Source organism: Watersipora subatra, chromosome 3, assembly GCF_963576615.1.
Source record: "Watersipora subatra chromosome 3, tzWatSuba1.1, whole genome shotgun sequence".
NCBI classification, from domain to species: domain Eukaryota; kingdom Metazoa; phylum Bryozoa; class Gymnolaemata; order Cheilostomatida; family Watersiporidae; genus Watersipora; species Watersipora subatra.
In genome coordinates, this window is record NC_088710.1 from 43217967 (window position 1) to 43245545 (window position 27579).

Sequence of the window (27579 nt, forward strand, 5' to 3'; positions counted from 1 at the left end):
CTGAGCAGTTTTTTACTAGTTACCCACTGTAACATCGCCACTAACCGACTCTCTCTGTCGCCAACGGATTGCTGCATATGCGATCATGTAGTTCCACGAATAGTGGAACGTATGTCAGGAAGTCCAGATACTCAACATAGCCCTTCTCAGTCACATTGAACTTGCTTGTTACAAAGTTTAAATGCTCATCGCTCAGGCCACCTGCCTGCAGTTCAACATGGAGGGAGCGGAGGGGAATCGTACCGTATGGTTTGTCTGATGTTCCTTCCTGTAGCAGCTCGTACAGCTCCTGTAATCAACAAGCCATTGAAATATGTAGGGTTGTAAAGGTTGGAGGTTAGACTGACTCAAGCCACATTCTTTTTTACGTTATTAGATTAGAACTTGCACTACACATTATAGTAAGGTCAAAGGTTTGATCATTGCATTGACTGTTGCAAGTGTTATTAGATTAGAACTTGCACTACACATTATAGTAAGGTCAAAGGTTTGATCATTGCATTGACTGATGCAAGCGTTATTAGATTAGAACTTGCACTACACATTATAGTAAGGTCAAAGGTTTGATCATTACATTGACTGATGCAGCGACCTCATTTATTTACAAATGGTGGTCAGAGGACAGAAGAGGTGTAATGGTGTTTGCTTTGAGGTAAAGATTGTCAATATTATGGTTATAATTTTTGCCTGACATGTTTTCTTACTGCATAAAAAAGTTGGAAAATTCAAAGCGGCAAGATTACGAACTTTAGTCTAAGAACTATCTAACGCAGTTCTTATGCTCACTGACTAATTTTCATACATCCACAAACTGAATCCTTGACCTGCCACTTGGAAACTTATTGGTAGCAGGTTGTTGTATCTCAAATGGTGTGGCCTCAAACTGTCTGCATTGGTGCTACTTGTATCTATAAAAACAAGGCCAAATATAGATCAAAATTCTTTCAATCATGGAAATTGTCTCCCTTTGTAAGATCACTGATAGTGCTTTAACTGTTGGCGGCATGATTTCTCTATGCCAATAGATATTTATTTACATGTATAAAGAATTATTTGCTGTTGGTGTATAGAGTAAATATTTGAAATAATAATGTGGCCATTTACATCAGTATTTGGTTGTGGTGTCATATTTAAACTGAGAACCTTGTCTATCAAATTTGAAGCCTCTTATTCCTGTGTCAAATTTGTGATGGGTATAAAATTACAGAGATGGAATGATGTAAAAACAAACATACATTTTTGTTCACCTTTTCAGTACTTATTGTGTTTGTGACCCTACTTCCCTTCTACTGTTCCCCAATCTTTGTGTAAATTGTGCTTGAGAAAATTCTAAACCAGATTATTATTTAGCTAGCTAAATAATGCATTGCTGCATACCGTGTAACGTTGCTAGGAAACTTTTATACTTGATGGGCAGCAGTTTAGGCACTTAGAAGATAACAGAATAAGCAATTTGGCTATTGTCTTACCAGATAATATTGTTGCTCTGCAACAATATTACTTTTTACAACAATATTACAATTTCCAGGTAATATTGTTGTTTTACAACAATATTACTTGGAAATCGACCAATATTACCTTGTACTGGCAACTACGGTATATTTGCACATTTCTGCTGTTGCTCTACATCAATAATGTTGATGTTTTTCAAGATTTCATAGGATCATGCTGATTTCTTGACATTTAGCTAGTAAAGTTTGGAACCTTGCTATCTACAGTGCCTATACTGATATCCCCATGTAAGTACTTGCACTCGATATACTTATGCGCTTGCATGTGATGTGACCTTGTGTATTTACTTTATTCACACATGATATACACATGTACTTTTCAAATTTTTAAAATGTCAACTAGCTATAACCAATTATTCAGAAAATGACAAATAAGTACTCTAGCCTTATGTTTGCAACACAATTAGTTCAATTGATAAAATTGTCCCTCACAGCCTTTTAATAGGTCATGTCTGCCTCCATGTTGTTACATCGCTACTTCAGTAACTCTACTTACCTTGCATTTCTCCATCTTCACATCAAGAGCTTCAAAGTCAAACTTGTTGATCAACTTTCTAATAACAGGACTGCAACAATAGCATAGATGGTATATTTAACCGCACAGCACACGTCATCTGAAAGGTTTGCCTGCCACGCTGCATTGAGCACATGAGATTTGTCTACCCGCACACAATTTATAATTTAACATATCTACTCATATGATATCTTCATTAGTGACTGATCTAGCGATGCAACATGAGTTGAGCTATCAATAGTAATTGTGAAATAATTATGTTCTTGAAGAGTATCAGGGTTGAAAAAGATTATAGGTTGGTCATGCATTTTCAGCAAGGCAATCGCAGCTCATGGAGCCACTGATCATGTCACCTTAAAAGAAGATTATCCTGGAAGTTATGTATGAAATCTTACACTTTGTGCATTTACAGTCCCAATTTCCTATACATATTTAGTTTGGTGATGTTAGACGAATTTAAAAAAGACTTGAAATAGCCTTTTATCATTCGGTTTACTTCTATGGAAGTAATGTTAAAGTAGTCAATTTAAGGCGAGTTTAGTCCGGCATGCTTATTCCTTATAATCACGCCCAGCAGCGAAACTGATCTTATACAGTTATTTTGGGCATAATGAAGCAGTGATTTGATCAAGCCATCACATTAACACCTTGAAACCGGGACCCATGATCATTTGGGGAGTTTTTTCTCACCAGATCCTTTGCCCAAGATCCTTTGATCGCCAGATCCTTAGACCCTTGGCTACATTATTTCGCTTTATTCTCCCGCTTCCGGTTTAGATGGCAGGATTAGGAGATTTTGGGCACTTTGCCCACAGGTTTTGACTATATTTTTGCCGTTTCAAGTCTATTGGACTACTAAATTTTGAGATATTACCAAAATATTGAATGCATTTCAAACTGGCCAAGAAATGAGAAACGGCTGCTGACAGGCTATTAGTTTCTAACAACGTACAGCTTGAAGTTCTTGGTAATGAAAGCTTAGAAATTGACAAGTTTAAAAAGGTTCTCATCAGCAACAAAAGCTTCATATTAAAACTATTTTTCTATTCATAATAAATATACACACTCTGTCAGATTCAGTCTACCGCAATCATTATGTTTCTCCAGTCACGTCTAAATCATCACTTCTTGAGAAATTGTGAAATAAGAACTATTCGCTCGATTCGACTTCTGTTTTTTTAATCATTTTGCACATAATTCGAGCTTAAAAACGACAGTCAGTTTAAAAAAAATTGCTCTATTCTAAGTGCCTTCACAGTCGATGGAAAATTTGTAATACAGTCTAGGATCGTGGGCATGGCATGCTTGTATATACAAGACTAAACTGCAAAGTGTTAAATGCAGTATCCTTCTGCCTCTGATGAGAACCGCTATACTCACTGTAATTGCTGCACCTTTTCAGACAAGGCTGCGACGCATCCAAATGTTTTGAGGTTCAAAACCTTCCTGCCAGGTATCTTTAAAATCTAAAATCAAATCAGTCTAGTACAGTTGAACACACTCGGTACGCGGTCAGCTCATTTCCTATTGTATTTCATGATTTCAATTTCGGAAACCTTTATAATTAAAGTATACTGATATCCTGTAGTACTAGAGGAATATCCTAGATTATTGTAAGCACAACCTGAAAGATTTTGTTTTTCCAACATGTTTTTATTACAGACTTGATAGTTTGTCAATGCTCGCAGTATGTTCTTATGACTGGGACAGAACTAAGTTGATGCAATGATGTAAAAAAAGCCTATGTGGGGGGTTTCTATCATTGGTTGATGCAATTAAATCTAGCCCAGTCACTATAGCCCAGGTCAGTCCAGTCACTATAGCCCAGTCACTATAGCCAAACACTTCTAAGCCATGATGGTGCCCACCATAGTTTGTCAAGCATGCGCTATGTTGCCTATATATGTACATGTAGGTGTTGCGCTGAGCTTAGCTCTGACTGCATACACCTTTGGAGGCCATATTAGTCCTTAGACTCTGTCTGCTATTAGTCAGAGCTAGCACATCCTGTGTGTTCACATACATGCTACCTTGTGTATTATTCGAATAATTTTTTGTTATTAATGCAAATAGAGTCCATGTTAAAGTGTGCAACTTCATCTGAATACTTCAGGCATGCTGTTGAATCAACAATGAAGAATCTCATTTCACATGTTTAGAAAAAATTTTAATTGAAGCATAGAGCCGTCGAACTAAGGTTGCTAGGTAACCCTAAAGCTTGCATCACCTAACTGCATTCATTAGAAGCCATGTGGATATTTATCATTAAGTTGTAACTATTTTCATAAAATATTGATCTGAATTGTTATTACAATTTTGTATGATTCAACATATTTGAATAGATACAAGCTAAAATGGATGCAATTTTAGTTTACAACTTGCTTCCTGCGTGGTAATTATAATTGATGCATACCAATACAGAAACAACAGTATAAAGCTTAGGGTAAATAAATTCTTATATATTTGATAGGCAACTCTCTAAGTTCTATATTAAGCATTCTCTTTGGTAGGCTCCTTATAAATACAAACATGTAATTGATTGTATTTTGTATATTTTAGCCCAAAGCCTTGAGCTGGTATTAGATTTACAAATTTTACTTATTAACAAATCAGAATATGTTTCTCAAAATTGTTGAAGTTGATAGCTGGACTTGACTGGTTTGTTACCGAAACTGAACTAACTTGGCTGTAGCCAGCAAGAAAGGAATATAACAGTTAAAACAGCAATTGCAACAGTTGAAAAAGAGCCCACAATGATGCACGGCTCAAAAGTACGACTAGACAAAGCACAAAAAACCAAAAAAAAGAAGCGGACAGTAAAACTTGCAGACACATAGTCACAGAAACTATTATGTAAGCAATAAAAATCAGCTGCCTAATTAGGTGGACTATAGTTAAAATAAGCTCAATGAAATGAGCTTATTTACCTCATGAGGCAATTGAGGTCTTACAATTATTTTGAACATTGAAGCATTGATGGCACAAGCAAATCCTACCTATGATTAGTGAAATACAATGTAGATATCTGATAGTAGATTATTGTGGGCTCAAAACAACATGCCAAAATTTTGTTCCATAATAATTCAGTTCAGGCTTTGCGCCCAAAAGAATTCAAGACAGCCCAAATAATGTAGCACTGACGGTAGAGATATTGATAATAATTGATTATTTAAGGTTGGCTCTTTCTCAATTTCTTGTTATTTTGTTCTAAATATATCAAAGCAGTCAGTCACTCGTTTTACGCATTGTGATTGGTAGAAGTTATACTTGGAGAAAGTCATAACTAGAAGCATTCATGTTGAATATCTTAGCTCAGACTAATGACAACAACTCTTATTAATTATTCATTAAAACTATTATACATATTCAACTCTTCACTGATTTCTTCATATGCAGTGCACCCTGATTTGTGTATTGTATTACTGACACTTTGATACGGGTACCATTTTAGCTTGTAATATAATTTTAAGAAGTCAAATGTTTCATTTGGTTTGTATTGGTTTTAGACGACAGTGTAGGCTACGGTGTGAAATTTGTTTTCATAAAAAAACCTTTGTCTCTTCAGTCAACCTCCTCTTAGACTTGTATTTCTTATCAATGCTGTTGCCCGACACCAACCTACCAAGGGTGAATACTAAGAAGGTTCAGATACAGAAGTATATACTGACTTGATCGAGCATCCATTTAAGAACAGGATGTACTTTATCGCTATTTGACTTATCGTATGAAGCATGTTAAAGAAGACTTGATGATTCTTTTACATGTATGTATGTACTGAAGTGTAGTCGATCAGCAGTAACCTGCAATATGCGAGTAAGCTGAGACATTACATAGGAAACATACGTGGTAGATGAACTGGAGCTCTTTGTCGGTGAGGAGATGTCCATTGATGGTTCTAAGGGCTTCCTCCACCTCATCAATGTTCATTTGTTCATCCTGAAAATTGTCATAGCTGGCAATTCCGCAAAAATCAATAGCATGATAGCAGATATTAACATTTTCCTGTCATCATATTAGGTCTCAAAGATCTGAAGGACAACGTTTATTTTCCCCTAAGTGATGATATTCAGATTGAGTCATACATTAATTCTGTAAAGCGATTACAGAAATCTAAAATTAACATCATAATCTGGTCATGTCATTACTTGCTAATCATTAACAATGACATCACAAGGTTTTGATAAATCATATGAATTTCATTACTAAGTTAGGTTTTAGGTGACAAGATAATTATTGACAGAGCTAACATATCATTAATTATAACCATGAGTTCGTTCATTTTTCAAAAGCTTATTTCAAAAAAAAACTATTTACATTTTTGAGAAAACATTATTTTCAGATCAGCTTCAAGCGCTTGATATATTACGAAGACCTACATCCCATTTTAAAACATAAAATTAGTTTCCTGATGTCCAAGGTTCTATTTCTATGGCTCATAGTTGAATTTGCACACTATTTCAAAATTAAACGCTTCTGCAAAGGCTGTAATAATCACATGGCTTCATATTCATTAACCTTACGATTATTTGGCAATTCATTGAATCATTTATTAGCTTGAACCTATGAGTTGGCTTCGCTTCAAAAAATTAGTAAATATACAATAACTGCTAAATGCATGAAGTATGACTCGGCACAATATCTACATATCGTACTTACCATGTCAGGGTGAAACTTGTTAAAGAGAGTGCTTTGTTTCTTTCTGAACTCAGGTTCTTGGAATGACTGGGCGCACTCTTTGAGGTACAACTCTTGAGACCAGACTTGCATTTCTTGTTTCTCCGCTTCCAGCTCATCCATTCTCACTTCTGCAGAGTGCACCTTTACTTCCAGTCTGCTGAGTTTCAGTTGTAATCTATACACTTCGTCATCAAGGTTTATCTGCAGAATTTCATTAACACGGAATAGACTTTTCTTTCCCGCTCAATATTTCAATTACATTTTAGAAATTTGAAACAGTTTTAAAGAGAACTTTTACTGTATAATGGCCTTCATTAAGGTTGAAATCTCACCTTTTTTCTCTCAGCACTGTTCAGCCTTGACACTATAACTGTATCACTTAGTTTCGACGTTGTGCTTCCTGTTGAAGCGATGTGAGGCAGTTCAGTCACATGGCTGCTCTTCAATTTACCATTTCTCTTTTTCTAAACAGACAACCAGCTATTGCTGCAGAATAACAGATAACCATGAGAGCTATTGCTACAGAATAACAGACAACCATGAGAGCTATTGCTGCAGAATAACAGATAACCATGAGAGCTATTGCTACAGAATAACAGACAACCGTGAGAACTATTGCTGCAGAATAACAGACAACCATGAGAACTATTGCTGCAGAATTACAGACAACCATGAGAGCTATTGCTACAGAATAACAGACAACCGTGAGAACTATTGCTGCAGAATAACAGACAACCATGGGAACTATTGCTGCAGAATTACAGACAACCATGACAGCTATTGCTACAGAATAACAGAGAACCATGAGAGCTATTGCTGCAGAATAACAAACAACCATGAGAGCTATTGCTGCAGAATAACAGACAACCATAAGAGCTATTGCTACAGAATAACAGACAACCATGAAAGCTATTGCTACAGAATAACAGACAACCATGAAAGCTGTTGCTGCAGTATAACAGACAACCATGAAAACTATAGCTACAGAATAACAGACAACCATGAGAGCTAATGCTACAGAATAACAGACAACAATGAGAGCTGTTGCTGCACAATAACAGACAACAATGAGAGCTATTGCTACAGAATAACAGAGAACCATGAGAGCTATTGCTACAGAATAACAGACAACCATGAGAACTGTTGCTACAGAATAACAGACAACCGTGAGAACTATTGCTGCAGAATAACAGACAACCATGAGAGCTATTGCTACAGTATAACAGACAACCATGAGAGCTATTGCTGCAGTATAACAGACAACCATGAGAGCTATTGCTACAGTATAACAGACAACCATGAGAGCTATTGCTACGGAATAACAGAGAACCATGAGAGCTATTGCTACAGAATAACAGACAACCATGAGAACTGTTGCTACAGAATAACAGACAACCGTGAGAACTATTGCTGCAGAATAACAGACAACCATGAGAGTTATTGCTACAGAATAACAGACAACCATGAGAGCTATTGCTGGAGAATAACAGAGAACCATGAGAGCTACTGCTACAGAATAACAGACAACCATGAGAGCTATTGCTACAGAATAACAGACAAACGTGAGAACTATTGCTACAGAATAACAGACAACCATGAGAGCTATTGCTACAGAATAACAGACAACCATGAGAGCTATTGCTACAGAATAACAGACAACCGTGAGAACTATTGCTGCAGAATAACAGACAACCATGAGAGCTATTGCTGCAGTATAACAGACAACCATGGGAGCTATTGCTACAGAATAGCAGACAACCATGAGAGCTATAGCTACAGAATAACAGACAACCATGAGAGCTATTGCTGCAGAATAACAGACAACCATAAGAACTATTGCTACAGAATAAAAGACAACCATGAGAGCTATTGCTGCAGAATAACAGACATCCATGAGAGCTATGGCTGCGTAGAAACAGACAACCATGAGAACTATTGCTGCAGAATAATAGACAATCGTGAGAGCTATTGCTACAGAATAACAGACAACCATGAGAGCTATTGCTACAGAATAACAGACAACCATGAGAGCTATTGCTGCAGAATGACAGACAACCATGAGAGCTATTGCTGCAGAATAACAGACAATCGTGAGAGCTATAGCTGCAGAAAAACAGACAACCATGAGGGCTATTGCTACAGAATAACAGACAACCATGAGAGCTATAGCTGCAGAAAAACAGACAACCATGAGGGCTATTGCTGCAGAATGACAGACATCCATGAGAGCTATTGCTACAGAATAACAGACAACCATGGGAACTATTGCTGCGGAGAAACAGACAACCATGAGAACTATTGCTGCAGAATAACAGACATCCATGAGAGCTATTGCTGCAGAGAAACAGACAACCATGAGAACTATTGCTGCATAATAACAGACAATCGTGAGAGCTATAGCTGCAGAAAAACAGACAACCATGAGGGCTATTGCTACAGAATAACAGACAACCATGAGAGCTATTGCAGCAGAAAAACAGACAACCATGAGAGCTATTGCAGCAGAAAAACAGACAACCATGAGAGCTATTGCTGCGGAGAAACAGACAACCATGAGAACTATTGCTGCAGAATAACAGACATCCATGAGAGCTATTGCTGCGAAGAAACAGACAACCATGAGAACTATTGCTGCAGAATAACAGACAATCGTGAGAGCTATAGCTGCAGAAAAACAGACAACCATGAGGGCTATTGCTACAGAATAACAGACAACCATGAGAACTATTGCAGCAGAAAAACAGACAACCATGAGAGCTATTGCAGCAGAAAAACAGACAACCATGAGAGCTATTGCTGCAGAATAACAGACAACCATGAGAGCTATTGCTACAGAATAACTGACAACCATGAGAGCTATTGCTGCAGAATAACAGACAACCATGAGAGCTATTGCTGCAGTATAACAGACAACCATGAGAGCTATTGCTGCAGAATAACAGACAACCATGAGAGCTATTGCTACAGAATAACAGACAACCATGAGAGCTATTGCTACAGAAAAACAGACAACCATGAGAGCTATTGCTACAGAATAACAGACAATCGTGAGAGCTATAGCTGCAGAAAAACAGACAACCATGAGAGCTATTGCTACAGAATAACAGACAACCATCAGAGCTATTGCTGCAGAATAACAGACAACCATGAGAGCTATTGCTACAGTATAACAGACAACCATGAGAACTATTGCTGCAGAATAACAGACAATCGTGAGAGCTATAGCTGCAGAAAAACAGACAACCATGAGAGCTATTGCTACAGAATAACAGACAACCATCAGAGCTATTGCTGCAGAATAACAGACAACCATGAGAGCTATTGCTACAGTATAACAGACAACCATGAGAACTATTGCTGCAGAATAACAGACAACCATGAGGGCTATAGCTGGAGAATAACAGAGAACCATGAGAGCTATTGCAACAGAATAACAGACAACCATGAGAGCTTATGCTGCAGAAAAACAGACAACCATGAGAGCTATAGCTGGAGAATAACAGAGAACCATGAGAGCTATTGCTGCAGAATAATATCCAAATCTAGATGAAGCGGTGTAATCTAGTAAAGAGCTTGTGCATTTGGAGATAGAGTATAATATTGAAATAAGTTTGTTTGATTCATCAGACCACTCTTCCTCAAATTTAGCAAAGCAAAATGGTGTCGACTCACTTTGGATTTTACAATTTTTATGATTCAATGTGAAAGGAACTCTGAATTCATTTGAAGCATGATAACCCCGTGTTTAACATCTGTTCAACTGTATATAACACTAGTATCCTCAGTGTTTAACATCTGTTTAACTGTTTATAATCTTCGCGTTCTCAATAAATATTACACATGACTATGGTGCTCTTATTAAAAACTTGTTTTTTCAAATATGAAATGGTGGTAGGAAGTTAACCCATATGAGAATGCATATACATTTCGTATGTGATAGTTGATGCTCTACTCGACGTAAATGACTTGTCTCATTTCATATCAATGTTTCAGGCAGTCTTTCAAGTATTTTGACTTATTTTAAGTCAATCTGTGAAATGCTTGAAGGTTTCAGTCATTTTATAAAGTGACTGAGTGATCATGCAATTTGTGAATTGAGTAAGAATTTCAAGCATGTTACAAATTGACTGAAACATATATAGATCTCAGCGTTTGTCTGTCCAGTTATAGCAATTAAAATCTAGCAATGAAAAATCCGCTTCAGCAAGGATTTGATCTCAGAACCACCAGTTCTGAGATCAAATAAAGAACCTCCAGTTCCGGAGGCGTCAAGCTTATTCACTACACTATGGCATTCAACTCAGCATAGCAATCACTTATGGTGACAATATTCATGATGTAAAGCTTAGCAGTTGGCCTCATGAGGTTTATGCCCGGTGCAAGGTGTGGCGCGAGTAATAAAAGCAGCTTATAAACAGTTGCAGGCAGTGTAGTTTAAGAAAATGTAGTAGGTGATGTAATGTTTATAAGCTGTTCGCTATTACCCATGCAACGCAGGGCATTCACCTAGTTCTGCTATATTTGGTAGTCTGCTGTAAAATGCCAGCTTAAAGTGATGTATTTCATTCATCAAATATATTCGGATATGTCAATATTTGTGCAGCAGTTATTCGTTTTACATTGTATGCATGTCTCGCTCTAGTAAAGTTACGTACGTCAAGCGTGTTTGGAAACATTGGCTCAACATACTTAGTAGTTCTCATTTGTCCAGCAGCAAACAATGTTTCTACAATCCTGATACACGAATTAATTTAGGGATCAATTGAAACGCCACCAACCTTGGACTTAGTAGGAGCAACATAATCTGAATCCAAGACATGAGGAAAGATTCTTTTTGCGAGGGCTGACATTTTTTGCATCTTTGTTTTTTCCATTTGATCATACTCATCAAGGAGTTGATTGTATTTGGTGTAGAGCTGCTCCAGAGTGAATGTTAGTTTAGATACTTGATACTCAGCATTGTTCATAGCCTTGGAACGAGAGGATGCATCTCACTATTACCATATTATCTGTGGAGTGATTCTTACTAACACAAGTTGTTGTCAAGGGATATTATTCAGACAGAACTTTAACATAAAATATCGCAAACCTCAAGCAGTAAGTTTACATATGTCATAATGCATGCCTATATTTTTAGATCAAATATAATCTTGAAACAAAAGTATATGCTTCAAACTCAACATAGTATTTTAAGACTTCATAAGACATAACTTTAAATGTTATGTCTTATGCTAAAAATCAAGCCAAAAGTGGGCTTTCAACGTTTTGCGTTTTTTTCAGTTAGACTGATTTTAAAAGGTTAGCTGAATGTTTCCTGGAGATATTAACTTTAATCACTGTTCACACCAAAATGTACATATCGTCATTTGATAATGAGCAGCCTCCTAAACTATTATCGCGCGTACCACACGGTGATGCTACTCGAATAATTCGAGTCGGCTATTGTTGGCCTTACATTGGACTTTAAAATAAGGTAATACGTTGTGGTTTTATGAGATAATTATACTAGTACACCCACTAAAACTAATATATATATATATATACAGTCAAACATGGATAACTCGAACTTCAAGGGACCGAGCAAAAGTGTTCGAATTATCAGAGCGTTCAAGTTATCAGAGCACTGTCACAAGTCCATATATTTACTTATTTATTAGTAGATACATCTACATATACAAACTATAATAGAAATCAAAAGCACAAATGGCTTGTTTCAAATTAAATGCTTCTAATGTAAAGTTTAAAATGTTTTCATGAAAAAGTATAGAGATTTTTCTATCACTTGAGATTGGTTTGTTGTTTGAGGTGATGTTATTGCCAGGACGTTTTTCAGATTGACATTGGCAAAACTTGATCGTTGTTGAAATGCTTAAAAGAAAAGACATTTTTTTTCTTTTGGGGTTTTACCCACGATCAATTTTGCCGTTTTTTCTTGAAGTTTATGCAGATTACCTTACTTTACCTGGGATTCGTTAAGAGCAACACTCCGAGGCAGTTCAATTAGAAGTTTTACGAGGTTTTACGGTACATTCTATATCACTCACGCTTTTTTAATAGATACTTATTGAATGTACACACGTATTCTGTGTTTAGGTCAAACGATGAATAGTTTTTTTGTAGCTCAGACAACGTATACGTTTAATTACAAGAATTTTTAAAACGATTTAAACATTCAACATTCCGACGTTGATTCAACACAGAATCAACGTCGGAAAACTATTCATCACGGGCTAGCTGGGTTACGCCACGCACTCAAGGATTTTTGCCACGCACATACAAAACAAAAACAACGTGCGATTTTTGTTTTGTATGTGCGTGGCGAAAATACTTGCACGCGTGCCTCGGCTAGCCCGTGCTATTCATCGTATCGCAATATAAATCAAATTTCACCAAACTTTTAGAAAAGTCGTTGACAAAAATATTTTGCCGATAGTGGTAATAACGACGCTTATGAATTACGAAAAGATGAAGTTTACCTCTATGGCTTTGAATAAAGTGATTTTCTAAAGCGATAACAACCGTTTCGGTAGCCGTTGGGCAAAAAAACAGTTCGAATTAACAGTGTTGAGTTCGAGTTATCTATAGCAATTTATCATTACGTGGGAACGGACCAAAGGAAATGTTCGAATTAACCATGTGTTCGAGCTATCCGTGGACGAGTTATCCATGTTTGACTGTATATATATCAGTCAAACATGGATAACTCGTCCACGAATAGCTCGAACACATGGTTAATTCGAACATTTCTTTTGGTCCGTTCCCACGTAATGATAAATTGCTATAGATAACTCGAACTCAACACTGTTAATTCGAACTGTTTTTTTGCCCAACGGCTACCGAAACGGTTGTTATCGTTTTAAAAAATCACTTTATTCAAAGCCATAGAGGTAAACTTCATCTTTTCGTAATTCATAAGCGTCGTTATTACCACCATCGGCAAAATATTTTTGTCAACGACTTTTCTAAAAGTTTGGTGAAATTTGATTTATACTGCGATACGATGAATAGCACGGGCTAGCCGGGTCACGGGCGCAAGGATTTTCGCCCGTGACCTTTGTTTTCCGGGGGTGATTCCGTGTTGAATCAACGTCGGAATGTTGAATGTTTAAAACGTCTTAAAAAATGTTGTAATTAAACGTATACGTTGTCTGAGCAACAAAAAACTATTCATCGTTTGACCTAAACACAGGATACCTGTGTACATTCACTAAGTATCTATTAAAAAAGTGTGAGTGATATAGAATGTACCGTAAAACCTCGTAAAACTTCTAATTGAACTGCCTCGGAGTGTTGCTCTTAACGAATCCCAGGTAAAGTAAGGTAATCTGCATAAACTTCAAGAAAAAACGGCAAAATTGATCGTGGGTAAAACCCCAAAAGAAAAAAATGTCTTTTCTTTTGAGCATTTCAACAACGATCAAGTTTTGCCAATGTCAATCTGAAAAACGTCCTGGCAATAACATCACCTCAAACAACAAACCAATCTCAAGTGATAGAAAAATCTCTATACTTTTTCATAAAAACGTTTTAAACTTTACATTAGAAGCATTTAATTTGAAACAAGCCATTTGTGCTTTTGATTTATATTATAGTTTGTATATATACATGTATCTACTAATAAATAAGTAAATATATGGACTTGTGACGGTGCTCTGATAACTTGAACGCTCTGATAATTCGAACACTTTTGCTCGGTCCCTTGAAGTTCGAGTTATCCATGTTTGACTATATATATATATATATATATATATATATATATATATATATATATATATAAATATATATATATATATATATATATATATATATATATATATATATATATAGTTCCTTTTACAGCTGGTCTTTTCAAGGTTGTTTTTATAGCTGTTATTTGAAAAGTTTCATTGCCATTGCAACGATCTCATATCATTATTTTGCTTTTGTAGCAGACAGTCTTCACTATATGAGCTGTCATGGATTATATATGTATATAGAATACTACCAATCCTAGTTGTCCTGCTAGTACTAGGCAGCCAATTAGAAGTCAGCACAGCAGCGGATCACACTTTGATATACAAATTTTTGACATGAATTGCATTCCTCATGCGACTGTGTGTGCAATGAAAAAATCTAAAGGAAATTTATTTTCAAAAAGAGCAATAAATGGACTGCTGTTTTAAAAGAATAAATATGATGAAACTTCTCCGAGGCTAACTTACCTCCTCACCCCTTTTAACACTCCTAAATTATTGCTCTGTTACTGCATTTGAAATGTTGATAACACTGCTGTCGTCTGCACGTTATATGGAGCAATAAATACTTCTCTCAAAGAAAGGTTTCTGACCTGAGTGGTAAGAAGGTTCAAGGTCATATGCTTACAACTTTATCAGAGCCATCTGTCATGGTTGCAACATATCGGAGGTGCTTTTTCTTTTCATCACTAAGGCTGGAATGAGGAGGGCCTGGCTCCTCTACATGTCGTATTGGAAAGGGCCTCTCTTCACTACTTTTATCAAGTACGCAATATACATCAGAGAATCTTGGTGATTGCTTAGCAACAGCTTCCTTGAAAATTCGCTCATAAACAGGAAGTCGCTCTGGACTGTAAAATGTAAAAAAGGCTGTGTGATGTTATTAGTATTAGTACCCTGGCAGTACCAGCAGTCTATGCCATCTTTGATGGTATGAATCAAGTTGGAATAATAGGCTTGGATACTTTTTGCATTGAATTTTAAAAGTAATTCAATGGTAATAGGCCAGAGGAAGGAAGTTGGGGAGAGTATTTAACAATCTATGCAGACTGAAGAAAACAACATAGATCAAGGAACACTAAAATTGACAATAAAGCTTACAGCAAACTTTTCCATCAATTGATGTGAAGTTTAAACCTTAACATGATAGTAAAAGTTTGTGGTTGTAGAACAGACAAATCTGGAATTCATGAGCTCCTGATCACAGAATGTGCATTCAATAGTAATGCTATTTTGCTTGAATCAACAGGATTATCTTATTTCATATTTTTTGTTAGACCATCTTCATCCACAGAAAGCATTTGCTAACAAATATTTGCTGTCTTTAGCAAAAAATAGTTACTGAGCAAAATTGTACTGAACACCTGTTGTATTAATACCTAGTTATGCTAGTCAAATATAAGTGTTATAACTGTTAATTGGAAAATATCATACGCGATACAATATATATTTTAATTGATAAGCCAAGCGCAGGTTTATCAATACGTAGCACGTTGCTAACCAGTTACTAGGCCATTCAAACTGACAGATCTCCGTCTAAGGAACAGAATAACTTTTTATCTCATTTTCTGTTTTATGGTTGTTGAACTCCATTTGTTCCATTCAAAGTAGTGTTTATAAAGATCATTAAGAGATAGTAATCCAAATGTTAATCCTAAGTGAGACAATTTGAGCATTTTGAAAATCGATTGCCTGCAAATTTACGTGCACAAGTTTTAAACCATATAGCGACTTAGCTGGCTAAATCATCTCTATTTCCTCGTGTTGCGTAGGGTTGCTGTTGAAATTTAATGTTTACTGGGCAGGAGCTTAGGCACTCAGGAATCAACAGAGAGTAAGTACGCTGCCTATTGTCTTACCAGGTGATATTGTTGTTCTAATTAATGTTGACACTTTTCTAGTTTTTAAGATTTGCTAAGATTATATTGACTTTTTGATATTTGGCTAATAAAACGAGGAAATTGGCTGTTTGAAGTATCTACATTGATATACCCATGTGTATGTACTTGAACCTAATACGCTTATGCACTTATGTGTGCTATATCCTTGAGTACTTACATCTGATATATTTTTGTGCTTGCATGAAAAGTATTCTAGTGACAAGTAGCTGGAAGCATACTTTGAGAATAAATCGATCCAGTGTTGTATAGTTTCACAGAGTCCCGTGACCAAAAACTGGAAACAAAAACGCTCGTTTCCAAACAAACCCAATTGGCATACTGATCTCTAATGAAATATTTATACCTCGCTCTTAATACCTCACTTTTTTGCAAAGAAAAAGATCGTGAACTTAGACCTGTACAATATTATTTAAATAAGCAATAATTTTACTTTCTAACCATATACAAGAAGTGTGGTTTCCAACTATTTTTAATTAATCTGATTAATGCCTGTCTAAACAAGAACAGGGGCCAAAATAATTTGCAAGGCTCATTCGATCATTTGTCTTGTATACGCGATTGCGGTTTGTATATTAAAATGGTAAATTGCTGGGCAGTTAAGTGCACAAACCGATCTGAAGCTGGTTTGCAGTTTTTTTGGTTCCCTCGAGACAGTTCATTAAGAAAAATACGGGTTGAAAATGTCAGTAGGTTGGACGCAAGCAGCAACCCAAGAGCTCCTAAACATCTAGAGCCAGGCAACGTAGCTGTACTCTGTGAGGTGAGTCCCCTTTTTCGTAATAATAAAAAAAATAATAATGCGGGTTTTTTTCTACTAATTTTTTTCTGGAACAGTAATGACATTTAGCTAGTTGTTGTTTTAGACTAGAGGGAAATTGAAGAAAGAAATGAGTTAAGTATCATTGATTTGGGTGAATTGTAGATTAAACACAAGTCTTTATCACCACCATCACTATGACCATGACATGGATCACATCAATATATGTTTCAAAAAGAAAATCAAGCAGCAGCCTTAGGCCTGCAATCATACTGCTTCTACATGCACATGTATTTACTGGCCTGATTTTATTTGTGTACCAAAAAATATATGATATATTATGTATGATACATGTTTGATAAATATATAACAGAACTATTTTGAAAAGCATTGGTTTAGCCTGACTAAGACTGAGAAGAAACGTTTGAAACCCGGAGCTATCGCTACTGTATTTGCTCACAAAAGACCACACCCTAAGACAGAGAGAGCCAAGAGGCCCAAGGCAATAGAAGGCCGACACCAGAGCAGTAGCAGCCATGGATTTCATGCAGTTGCTTCACCCACGACTATCTGCCTTGATTTTCATGAGTCTGGCAGTGTTGGACAGTTTGGTGAGACTTGGTAGAATTTTAATCAAATTTCATGTTACATTTTAACCTGTAACAAATGTCTCCTCATATTGACTACAATTTATTGCCATGCTCTATTTTTTCACATGCAGCCAATTCAGCAAAGTGGTACGTATTTTAAGTGCGTAACTGCTGTGTGCGTGTGGTAGATAGCAGCATATGGTATTGCTACTGTAGTATTGCACATGATTCATCTGTTTCAGTAATAGATGTCTGCTATCATCACAATTAACACTATAGTATGTGTTGTGCCTTGCTGCATCCTGAAATGCATGATATGGCTAACATATCACCAAACAGCTAACATTTTTACTATTGCGCGTCTGGTTGAAGAAATACTAACAGAATGATGCTAACAAAATACTAACAGCTGTGACATTTTTGTCATTCAACCTTTCATCTACTTTAAACATCACCCTTAGACACGAGGGTGAGAAGCACAGGACAGCGTGAAAGCTGAGTAATTGAATATTTTAAGTTGCTCTAAAGAAGCTTAATTAATGTCTATTCCACAATGTTCATTTTTCTTTTTAGGTTCACTCCATGAGGTAATTCGGAAGTTGACCAACTCAAACGCTAGGTTATTGACCTTCAAAAAAACCCAATCAGGTAATTAAATATACTATATATACATACTGCCATTTTTCTGTAAAGAATAACATCTTTGTCCAATTGTTACAGTGGGTGGTGTTTTTGCACATTGAATCATTCATGTATTTCTGTAATATGTGTCTTAAAATACTTCTGTTTGCTTGGATTGTGTTCATAATGTTGTTGTTTTAAGCACAGAAAGAGAAAAGGGCAGGTGAAGCCAAGCTTAGACAGCACAAGATAAAGATGTGCATGTTATTTAACAAGGACCAGCTATCGGCATTATCTCGACGAAACACTTGCGGTCTTGCTTGGGAGCTGGAGACTGTTAAAAGTCTTTAAAGCTACGCTTTGCATGTAGAACAACGGGCTACACAAAATTGTTAACCATGGCATTTCTTCTTCCTTCCATACGAACTCTACAACAGCGTGTGCAACATGTAAACCTTTCTCCCGGTGTGCTGCGCTCAGTGTTTGAATATTTGAGCCCAAAGGTATATACATGTATATATGGTACGTTTTCTAGACAAGTCTTGGCCTAGCAAAAAATTCTTATCATAAATAAGTTGCAAAAGTTTTGTTTATTGTGAAAATATGAAACTGTTGGCGTTCACTCCTATTTCATGTTTTTTAAAATGTACCCAGTTTTCAGCGATCATTTTTACTAAGTCCAAAGATGTATATACGTATATTAAGATAATTTTAAAGATGATGCCCTTTTTGAGGTGAGCGATGAGTTCTTTGCCGAGCTTATGAAATGGGAGGTTGCTGTACGTGCCCATGAGGAAAATATTCATCTGCCAAAAATAGCTGAAGCATTGACCAACCATTGCTTAGAACTCGGCACCGGCTGCTGTGCACTGACATTAATAAGCTGCCAGCATCAGCTAGGGCATCATCTGGCGAAGAAGTTCGTAACGGTATGTCTGCACTTCATGTGTAAAAAAGCCACTGAAGCGCTGAAAAATGGATCGGCTGTGAGCTTTGGGAGTGCTTCAATGGCAATGCGAGATCTTGTGCAAAGAGTTGGCGTCATTTGTTAACTTTTAGCTTAAAGTGTCTGTTGAGAGGTAGAGCCGAAAAGTGTCTTCTAAGCCAAATTTTCTTTTCATTACTCACTCTGTTTTTATTTTATGCTTAATATTTTTCAGCTTAATATATTGTCAAAATATTAGTAGTATTCAACTGCTCGCCTGAAATGAGTGTTGCGAATGCTTTTTAACAGAATTCCAAATTTTACTGCACTATTATTTTGTTTTTGTGGTTTGTCACTGCTACATAAATTATATTTTTATTTAGTCGCAAGCAGATGATCTTAATATCTGTAACTCCCTTGCCTGAGCTTGGTTTTTGCATATGTATTGCGATACTACATGTATATACAATATATTTTGCATATATGTTTTGCTTAATTGATCTTCAGCTGATAGTACCTTGGTGTGCTTGTGAGTCGGAGAATTGAAGGAAATGTATCCACAAGCAATATTCAAATGAATATTGCTGCCAGCCACTATGTCATATCTGATTAGTTGTGGCATCTATGGTTTTTACACAAAAATTAAAACGTAATTCCTTTAGAAACCCAAACAGAAACTGGTTGCCGATACAAAAACTATCAGAACTCGAGCAATAAATAAATTTAGGTAACATGTTTTTTAATTTAAGCCTTGAAAGGGTTAGTTTCTTAAATAGAAAAAAATTATCGGTAGCTTCTTGTAGGGAATTTTGTCTTCTTTCAAATGGTGTATAATGCAACCATCAATTTTAGAGCGACTGCCCATGGGAGTGATTTTTTGTGGTTAATGTTGCGGCTCCTCCACTATAACTTATACAAAAATAGTGGGCGTGGCCGGTTTGTTTGGAATCGAGCGAGCTCCCGGATACGCTTCTGTTGGTCGCGGGACTCTGTGAAACTATAGGCTCTGAAGCGATCAACCATTCTATCTTTATGTATGCAGATCAATTGGTGCTTATCAAAGTTGAATTGATAAAATTGCTCTCTTTCGTACTTATATAAGCTTCTGTTTGTGAGTTATTCAGCTGCCTACACCAACTAAAGCTTTCAACATGAAAAGTTTGGTTGAGGTGCACTGTAACCATGTGACTTTAGCTTTGAGATATGTGACAATGTGACTTTAGCTTTGAGATGCACTGTAACCATGTGACTTTAGCTTTGAGATATGTGACCATGTGGCTATAGTTTCACTATATGTTACCATGTGACTATAGTTTCACTATATGCGACCATGGGGCTATAGTTTCACTATTATAAGGTGATGATTCTCTTACTTACTGAATTAAACAATATTTTGCCAGATAGTCGAGTGGATCTGAGACACTCTTCAACTCCTTTTTAGTCAGCATTGGGCCAGACTTCTTCCTGAAAGCTTTAGTACTACAATCAGACACAGCCCTGAACTGCTTTGTGTTTATCAACAACTGTAACTATCAAATTTGCTAAGAATATTCAAAAAGCCATTTTAAGAGTTTTAACTTATTTCTAACTTTCAACAATTATTTTTAAGTTGTAAGTAGATTTTGATGCTTTTTGAGTTAATGATAAAATTTTCAAATTTTTGTCAAACTTTGATAAAAATCTTTAGCAAAGCATCATGTCATATTTTAAAAAGTACAAAGAGCCCCAATATGAAATTTCTCACACTTTGATTATAGGCCCATTCTCATAATTGCTGAAGATTTAACTAAAAAATTTAACAGTAAAAGATTAACAGGATTGAATTGCCTTCTGACCACCAATCAAACAAGATGATGCAACATATATTTCAAACAATAAAGGTTTTGACCTGCAGCAAATTTTCAGCGAGCACTTATCTTTCAAATTTAAATTACTAGTTATGAACCACAACATGAAAACCTGTTTTTCCTAAAACCTAAAAATCATAGAAAAAACAAATAGCAATATAATTAACTATACGTGTTTTTGTACTCACACTTTTGCTAGGTTTTTAGGAATCCTTCTGATTCTCCGTTTAATTAGCGGCGCGTCTAGTTGGGGTTCTGGTTCAACTGTCACCGGTTTTTCAGGGACATCAGGAAGCTGAGGCTAATTAATAAACAGTAATTTCTAACAATAAGTCATCTTGAACGCTATTATTTGGATTATTTTCTATTGGCAATCAGATTACCTTTTTTTGCTGAAAAAAAACCTTTGAGATCGAGATGTATCTTTAGCTAACAGATTACTTTTAAGAAACCTAGAAAGCTATGCACCATTACACTATATATAGCAAAATTTAAGTATTGTCAGTGTTAGCTACCTGCCATACTACACTGACTCTAGTAGATTTAAGGTTACCAAAGTAGATGCTCCCTAACCACACATTTCAGTTCATCGGCAAACATTCAGGATTGCTGCAAATATATTTCGTCAGAGCCAACTTAAAAATTTTGCTGTTCACTTCATGCCATGCACCAAAAAACTGAAATGTTATCTATGTAATCAAAATGCTATTGTTTTTATTTGCTAAGTGATCAGCATTGGATTGATATTAAGGGATTACCTCAAGCTAGCTAATCAATTACCTAGAACAAACCTAAACAACTACAAGTCATTATATTCTACCATCTGAATGAGAAGTCATATTGAGACAACACAGGGACCAGAGACAAACCTTTTCAACAACTGGAGGCTCTTTTGTCTTTTCTGCAACAACAGGTATTGCTAGTCGCTGCCGAAACGTCCAGTCGTTTCCCTGAAGAAGTTTGGTAATAAAGATTTACAAACTCAATAAGAGACCAACAGAAGATTTCTACAATAGATTTGTTATTGTTCTGCCACTAATTATTGAGTTTTACTTGAGAGACAAAAACATTGTAGTTCAGAAATTATGCGTCGCTCTGTAAAAATGAAACTTTTATCCACCTAGCGAATTCATTGGAAATGTTTTCACAAGCATTACATTGGTTCTTAAGCAGATTCATTGCTCATAAAGGTCACTGGATTTCAATCAGTTCAGCAAGTAAAACTCCAAGCTTCCTTGAATAGTCACAGATAATTGAGTTCTTAACATAAGAGTGCATATCAATCGTTCTACTCTGCCATGGCAGAGCATAGTAGGTGTACAGCTTGGAAGTCTCTTTTTGCAGAGTACTGCTTAAAAAGACCTGTAGCAATGTGATGAAAAACCTGTAGCAATGTGATGAAAGACCTGTAGCAGTGTGATGAAAGACCTGTAGCAATGTGATAAAAGACCTGTAGCAATGTGATGAAAGACCTGTAGCAACGTGATGAAAGACCTGTAGCAACGTGATGAAAGACCTGTAGCAATGTGATGAAAGACCTGTAGCAATGTGATGAAAATGCACTGATCAAACATTGTTTTTGTAACTATATGACAAAACCACGTTAGAATAGAGTTGGCAGTTTTGGTAATGATTGATAACTAGCTTAGGTATTATAAGAACAACCTTCAAGTACCACCAGAATACTTTTTCTGCTCTCATCACTCATTTTTACGGCTCATCGTGAGAAAACAAAATAAAAATTGTTAACAATGCAAGTTGGACAAATCTGTATTGAAATCGATTAGAACTCTGGCATATCAAAATTTAAAGATGTTACTAGCAAGGACTAAGTTATTTAATAAAATCTTAGAACTCTTTAGAAAGTAAAAATAAAAATTCTTTTTAAAAACTTGGGAATATTTTTATGTGTGTCTTGAGTACTACCAGTAATGTAGATAATATCAGTGGTAAAAAGACTAAAAAGATGACATAAATATATTGCTAGGACGAATTGTGATTAAGCATAGAGCAAAAAAGAGGTCAATCTTTCTAATGACATGCAGGAGGTGCCTAATTGACATGACAGGAGGTGCCTAATTGACATGACATGAGGTGAGGTGCCTAATTGTGAGGTTTAGTGAATCCAACACTGTCCATACACCATGCTGGTTATGTGGCAAAGCAACTCAGGTTAGTTGTTAGTGCTAACAACTAGGCAAGTGCTAGTTTCAGCTGGGTGGTTACAGCAGGTAAGTATTTCACTCATTTGTGTGTCAAAATAGAATAAAATAAGCAACAATTATTCACCTGTTCTGCGTCTATATTCATGTCCTATATACAAGAGAAGAACAGTTTAATAACAAAGATTGGCATATTCAAATCATAATATAACTTTAGTATCATTAAAACAGGAGCCTGTTACCTCCGCTCATATTGTATCTTATAGCATTACTGTTGTAGCGTAAAACATTTCTAGGAGTTGCCTTCTGTTGTCTTGTTTTCCATTTTGTTAGTAACTTAGGAAATTAATGTTATACTATATTTTGTCTATAGTACTGATTAGGAAATGTCTTATAATCAATGATATGAATTTACTATAGCATCAACTGTTTCTGGAACTTATTTACCGTACTATTTTGATGAGTATAAAGAACAGGACCTCATGCTAAGCCTCGCAAACACGGCTTTTTTGAGCCTCACTTTTACAAGTTTTAAGTGTACATACTTTCCCCTTTCAAAGTCATTTGACAACAATTTCAAATCATTCTGATTATAAAATAGAAAAAAGTTTCTATTGATGTTTAAATAAGCTAATTAATAAGTAAATAAGTGTAATATTAAAAATAATACTGTTTACGGTAGGAACGAATGCCATTGACGGTAGCAAAAAATTTCAAAATGAAATGTAATATAAAAACATTATGCTACGAAATTACAAAAAACTTGCAACTAAAACCAAAAATAAGTGGATCCGATACATTTTAGAGCCTTGAGACAGATGATCCATACATGGAATGCGAGAAGTAAACCAGTTAGCATAAGACAGGCAGTTAGGAGCTCCTAGACTTACTACTTTGCTATCCAGAACTCGCCCGCTTGTCTTAGAAGATTCATGTTTTGTATTAGGAGAAGGAGATCGAGGCTACAACACCACAAGGAGACAGCTAGTGCACCAACACGCACAGGGAAAGCATTGATACATATAGACAAGAATCATGATTTGACAATTCACAATTGGAATAAAAATGCATCAATGTTGAAATACATCAATGATTTAATTTTTTTGCTGAGATACACTTAACCCATGTCATAGAGTTATCTCCCCCTAGAGTAATAACAACATGAGCGTTTCCGGTGCCAACAAGGAACGTTTAGACCACGCCCCTTTTTTGTGCTAGTCAATCGTAGTGATTGACTAGATCAATAACATCAGCCATGTGAATGGTTAAACAAGGACCATGAATTTTCACAGTTAAGAAAGTAATTAATGATCATATTAAAGAAATGATGATTATAGTTTATTACTCTAAATATGCTTATTATTTGAAGCAAATCCATACCTACATGACTTGCAAAGGTAAGTAGGTGAGTTAAGTAGGTGAGTTAATGCAATCAGTTACTCATAGATAAGATAGAGAGTCATACTGGGGTTGTATTGCATTAGTGTGATGGGAAGCTAATCAACTGCCATCAACTATGAGCTGTACTACCCGGTGTTGCCTGAGTAATAAAAAAGTCTTTAGACAGACAACTTATTTTTATATAACATTTACCATTCTAACTTTCAAACTTCATATCATGAGAAAATATTTTTAAGCAGTTCAAATGCATTAAGAGGAAAAAGAAAACAACTGTAAAGGTTCTCAAGCTTTTTCAAACAACTACAACTTTTAAATTTCATATCATGAAAGAAGTGTTTTGTTGAAATAAATTAGGAAGAAAAATAAAACTGTAAATGCATTTAAATGTAAAATAATTAGCAAATAATGGCTAAATATAATCTGTTTAGCTATGATTACAATGAAAAATTATTTAATAAATAAGGTAATATAAAAGTCTATTTTATTTTTATATAATTATAATTTAGTATAATTAAGTATAATTTATTTTTATTTAACATATAACAACATTTGCCACTTTAACTTTCAAACCTTTTGCTTGCTTACATCAAGCAAGGATGTCCACTAACTAGTGGACATCTTTGCTTCAAGCTAGTCTATGTATTTGATTGATATGTATTGGAATCTAATATTACATGCAAGGGTTGTTTGTGGACTGTGGTGTCAATGAATCACTCAATCACTATACAATGTCAAAACTTTCAGTTGATGGCAGTCGATTAGCTTTCCATCACACCAATGTAATACAACCCCAGTATGACTATCTATCTTATCTATGAGTAACTGATTGCATTAACTCACTTACTTAACACTATCCATTCAGTGCCTTTGCAAGTCATGTAGGTTTTGAATTGCTTTAAATTGCTTTAAAGTAAACATTTCCATAATATGTTTAGCAATCCCTGGTAGGTTTTGAATTGCTTTAAATAATAAGCATATATTAGAGTAATAAACTATAATCATCATTTCTTTAATCTGAGCAATAATTACTATCTCAACTGTGAAAATTCATGATCATTGTTTAGCCATTCTTATGGCTGATGGTATTGATCTAGTCAATCACTACGATTGACTAGCACAAAAAAGGGGCGTGGCTTAAATGCTCCTTGTTGGCACCGGAAACGCTTGTGTTGTTGAAGGCACTGTTATCACTCTAGGGAAAGATAACTCTATGACCCATGTAAACTTACAATAGAGTAACACAGAAAAAACATTTAGCTAAGTAAGCGAAGGTTGAAGGTCATATCTTGTCATTTAAGAAACTGAAGAGCACACAGAGTCAAGTTCAAATTATAAAATAAAAAGTATTTACCACAATATTAAAGTCATAATCTGGGGAGTGACGAGTGGGTGGAGTGGGTGACACAAAAGAGCTTGGTGAACTGCCACGCTAAATAATAACATAACACAAACACGGTTAACACAATCTGGCATGACTAATATATGAAAATCATTCTATTCCTTTAATACTGTGTATTGACAAGAAAAAATTGCAAGCAAAGCCAACATTTTTGGCTAATGCATGAGTTGATTAAAGATTTTTGATTTTATTAAGTGATCTGTTGTTATCCTTTTATGTAACATGCTACTATAGCACTGGTTTTATCAGTGCAACCATTAATACAATATGTAGCATTGGTTTTATTAGCACAAGCATTAATACAATACATAAGCACTGGTTTTATTACTACATTCGTTAGTACATTTATAGTTATTACATAGTTATTACATAGTTATTAAATAGTTATTATACAGTTATTATACCGTTATTATACAGTTATTATACAGTTATTATATAGTTATTATATAGTTATTATATAGTTATTATATAGCTATTATATCGTTATTATATCGTTATTATATATTTATTATATGGTTATTATATAGCTATTATATAGTTATTATATAGTTATTATATAGTTATTATATATTTATTGTATAGTTATTATATAATTGTTATGTGGTTTTCATATATTTATTATATGGTTATTATATTGTTATCATATAGATATTATATGGTTTTTCTATAGTTATATTATAGTTATTACATGGCTATTACATAGCTATTATATGGTTATTTTTAAGAGATTTGGTATTTTTTTAAATCAGCAGAGATCTTCCAGTGCGCATTAAGCAAAGTGCATATTTTAGATAAGTGCAGAGTTGTGCATATTTACAAATGCTTTTTTCTACATCAAAATGTTTTGAGATATTCAAATACCTTGCAATATCTTTTCACGTGCTACAAAAGAGGTCAAGGCTTCTTAGCTTCTCTTTATTTATGTATTATTTCTGAATTATTGATATGGAATGTCAGAATCAATATTAACAACATGAACAACTATAAAAAATAGTAGGCATTTGAGAAGCACCAGGTTGTCCTTAGAACAACAAAGTTGCCATCAAAAATATTGCTTGCTTAAATAGTGACTTGTACAACTTGTTATTACTGCAATATGTTGATGCACAGCAAGTTATAAACTTTAAAAAGCATCTACATGTGTACATTACCAGTTTCAAGCATTTCAAAAATAATGTTCAGGTGGGATGGATAATAGATTATGACAATATCAAGATTGTTCTATTACTTGCAGCACCAAGGTTCCTACAAGCCACAAACTTTGGCTTTACTGATAAATATTAACTGTAGAAATGTTTTTACAAAAAGAGGTTCAGAATTTTGTCTTACTTGTCTTCCGAATTTTGTCTTCCTATTTTAGAATTTGCTTAGATGCATATAGTATTTGAAAGCCAATACAGAAAATCAATAAGCTCAGCTTTTACGGGGAGTCTACTTACCGAGGGGCTTGAATGAGAAATCAGAGAAGTTCCAAACTGTTGGGACTGCATTCGAGACTTGGGCTGTGGTTTAACTTTAGGTACCATCACTACAACATCCAT

At 35.3% G+C, this 27579-nt stretch overlaps 1 protein-coding gene across 1 annotated transcript; it reads right to left on the reverse strand.

The window, feature by feature from the left end:
* Positions 1–25: 25 nt before the first annotated feature.
* Positions 26–27579, reverse strand: LOC137390615 (uncharacterized). The gene is made up of 14 exons (XM_068076941.1): positions 27478–27579; positions 25991–26068; positions 24129–24200; positions 21946–22026; positions 21265–21377; positions 20607–20708; positions 15064–15286; positions 11481–11672; positions 7035–7166; positions 6682–6903; positions 5869–5961; positions 3406–3491; positions 2008–2077; positions 26–289 (listed from the first exon to the last, which is right to left on the reverse strand). Exons 1-14 carry the CDS (start codon positions 27577–27579, stop codon positions 41–43), a joined length of 1815 nt encoding a protein of 604 aa, XP_067933042.1. The 3' UTR covers positions 26–40.

What these genes read in the sequence shown, in the direction of transcription:
- LOC137390615 (XM_068076941.1), bottom strand. Translation starts at nt 27,579, where the DNA reads ATGGATGTTGTAGTGATGGTACCTAAAGTTAAACCACAGCCCAAGTCT. An exon ending in CAGATGGCTCTGATAAAGTT is followed by an intron (nt 11,673 to 15,063) that starts GTAAGCATATGA and finishes TCTCGTTCCAAG; the next exon opens with GCTATGAACAATGCTGAGTA. An exon ending in TTGCTCCTACTAAGTCCAAG is followed by an intron (nt 7,167 to 11,480) that starts GTTGGTGGCGTT and finishes TTGTCTGTTTAG; the next exon opens with AAAAAGAGAAATGGTAAATT.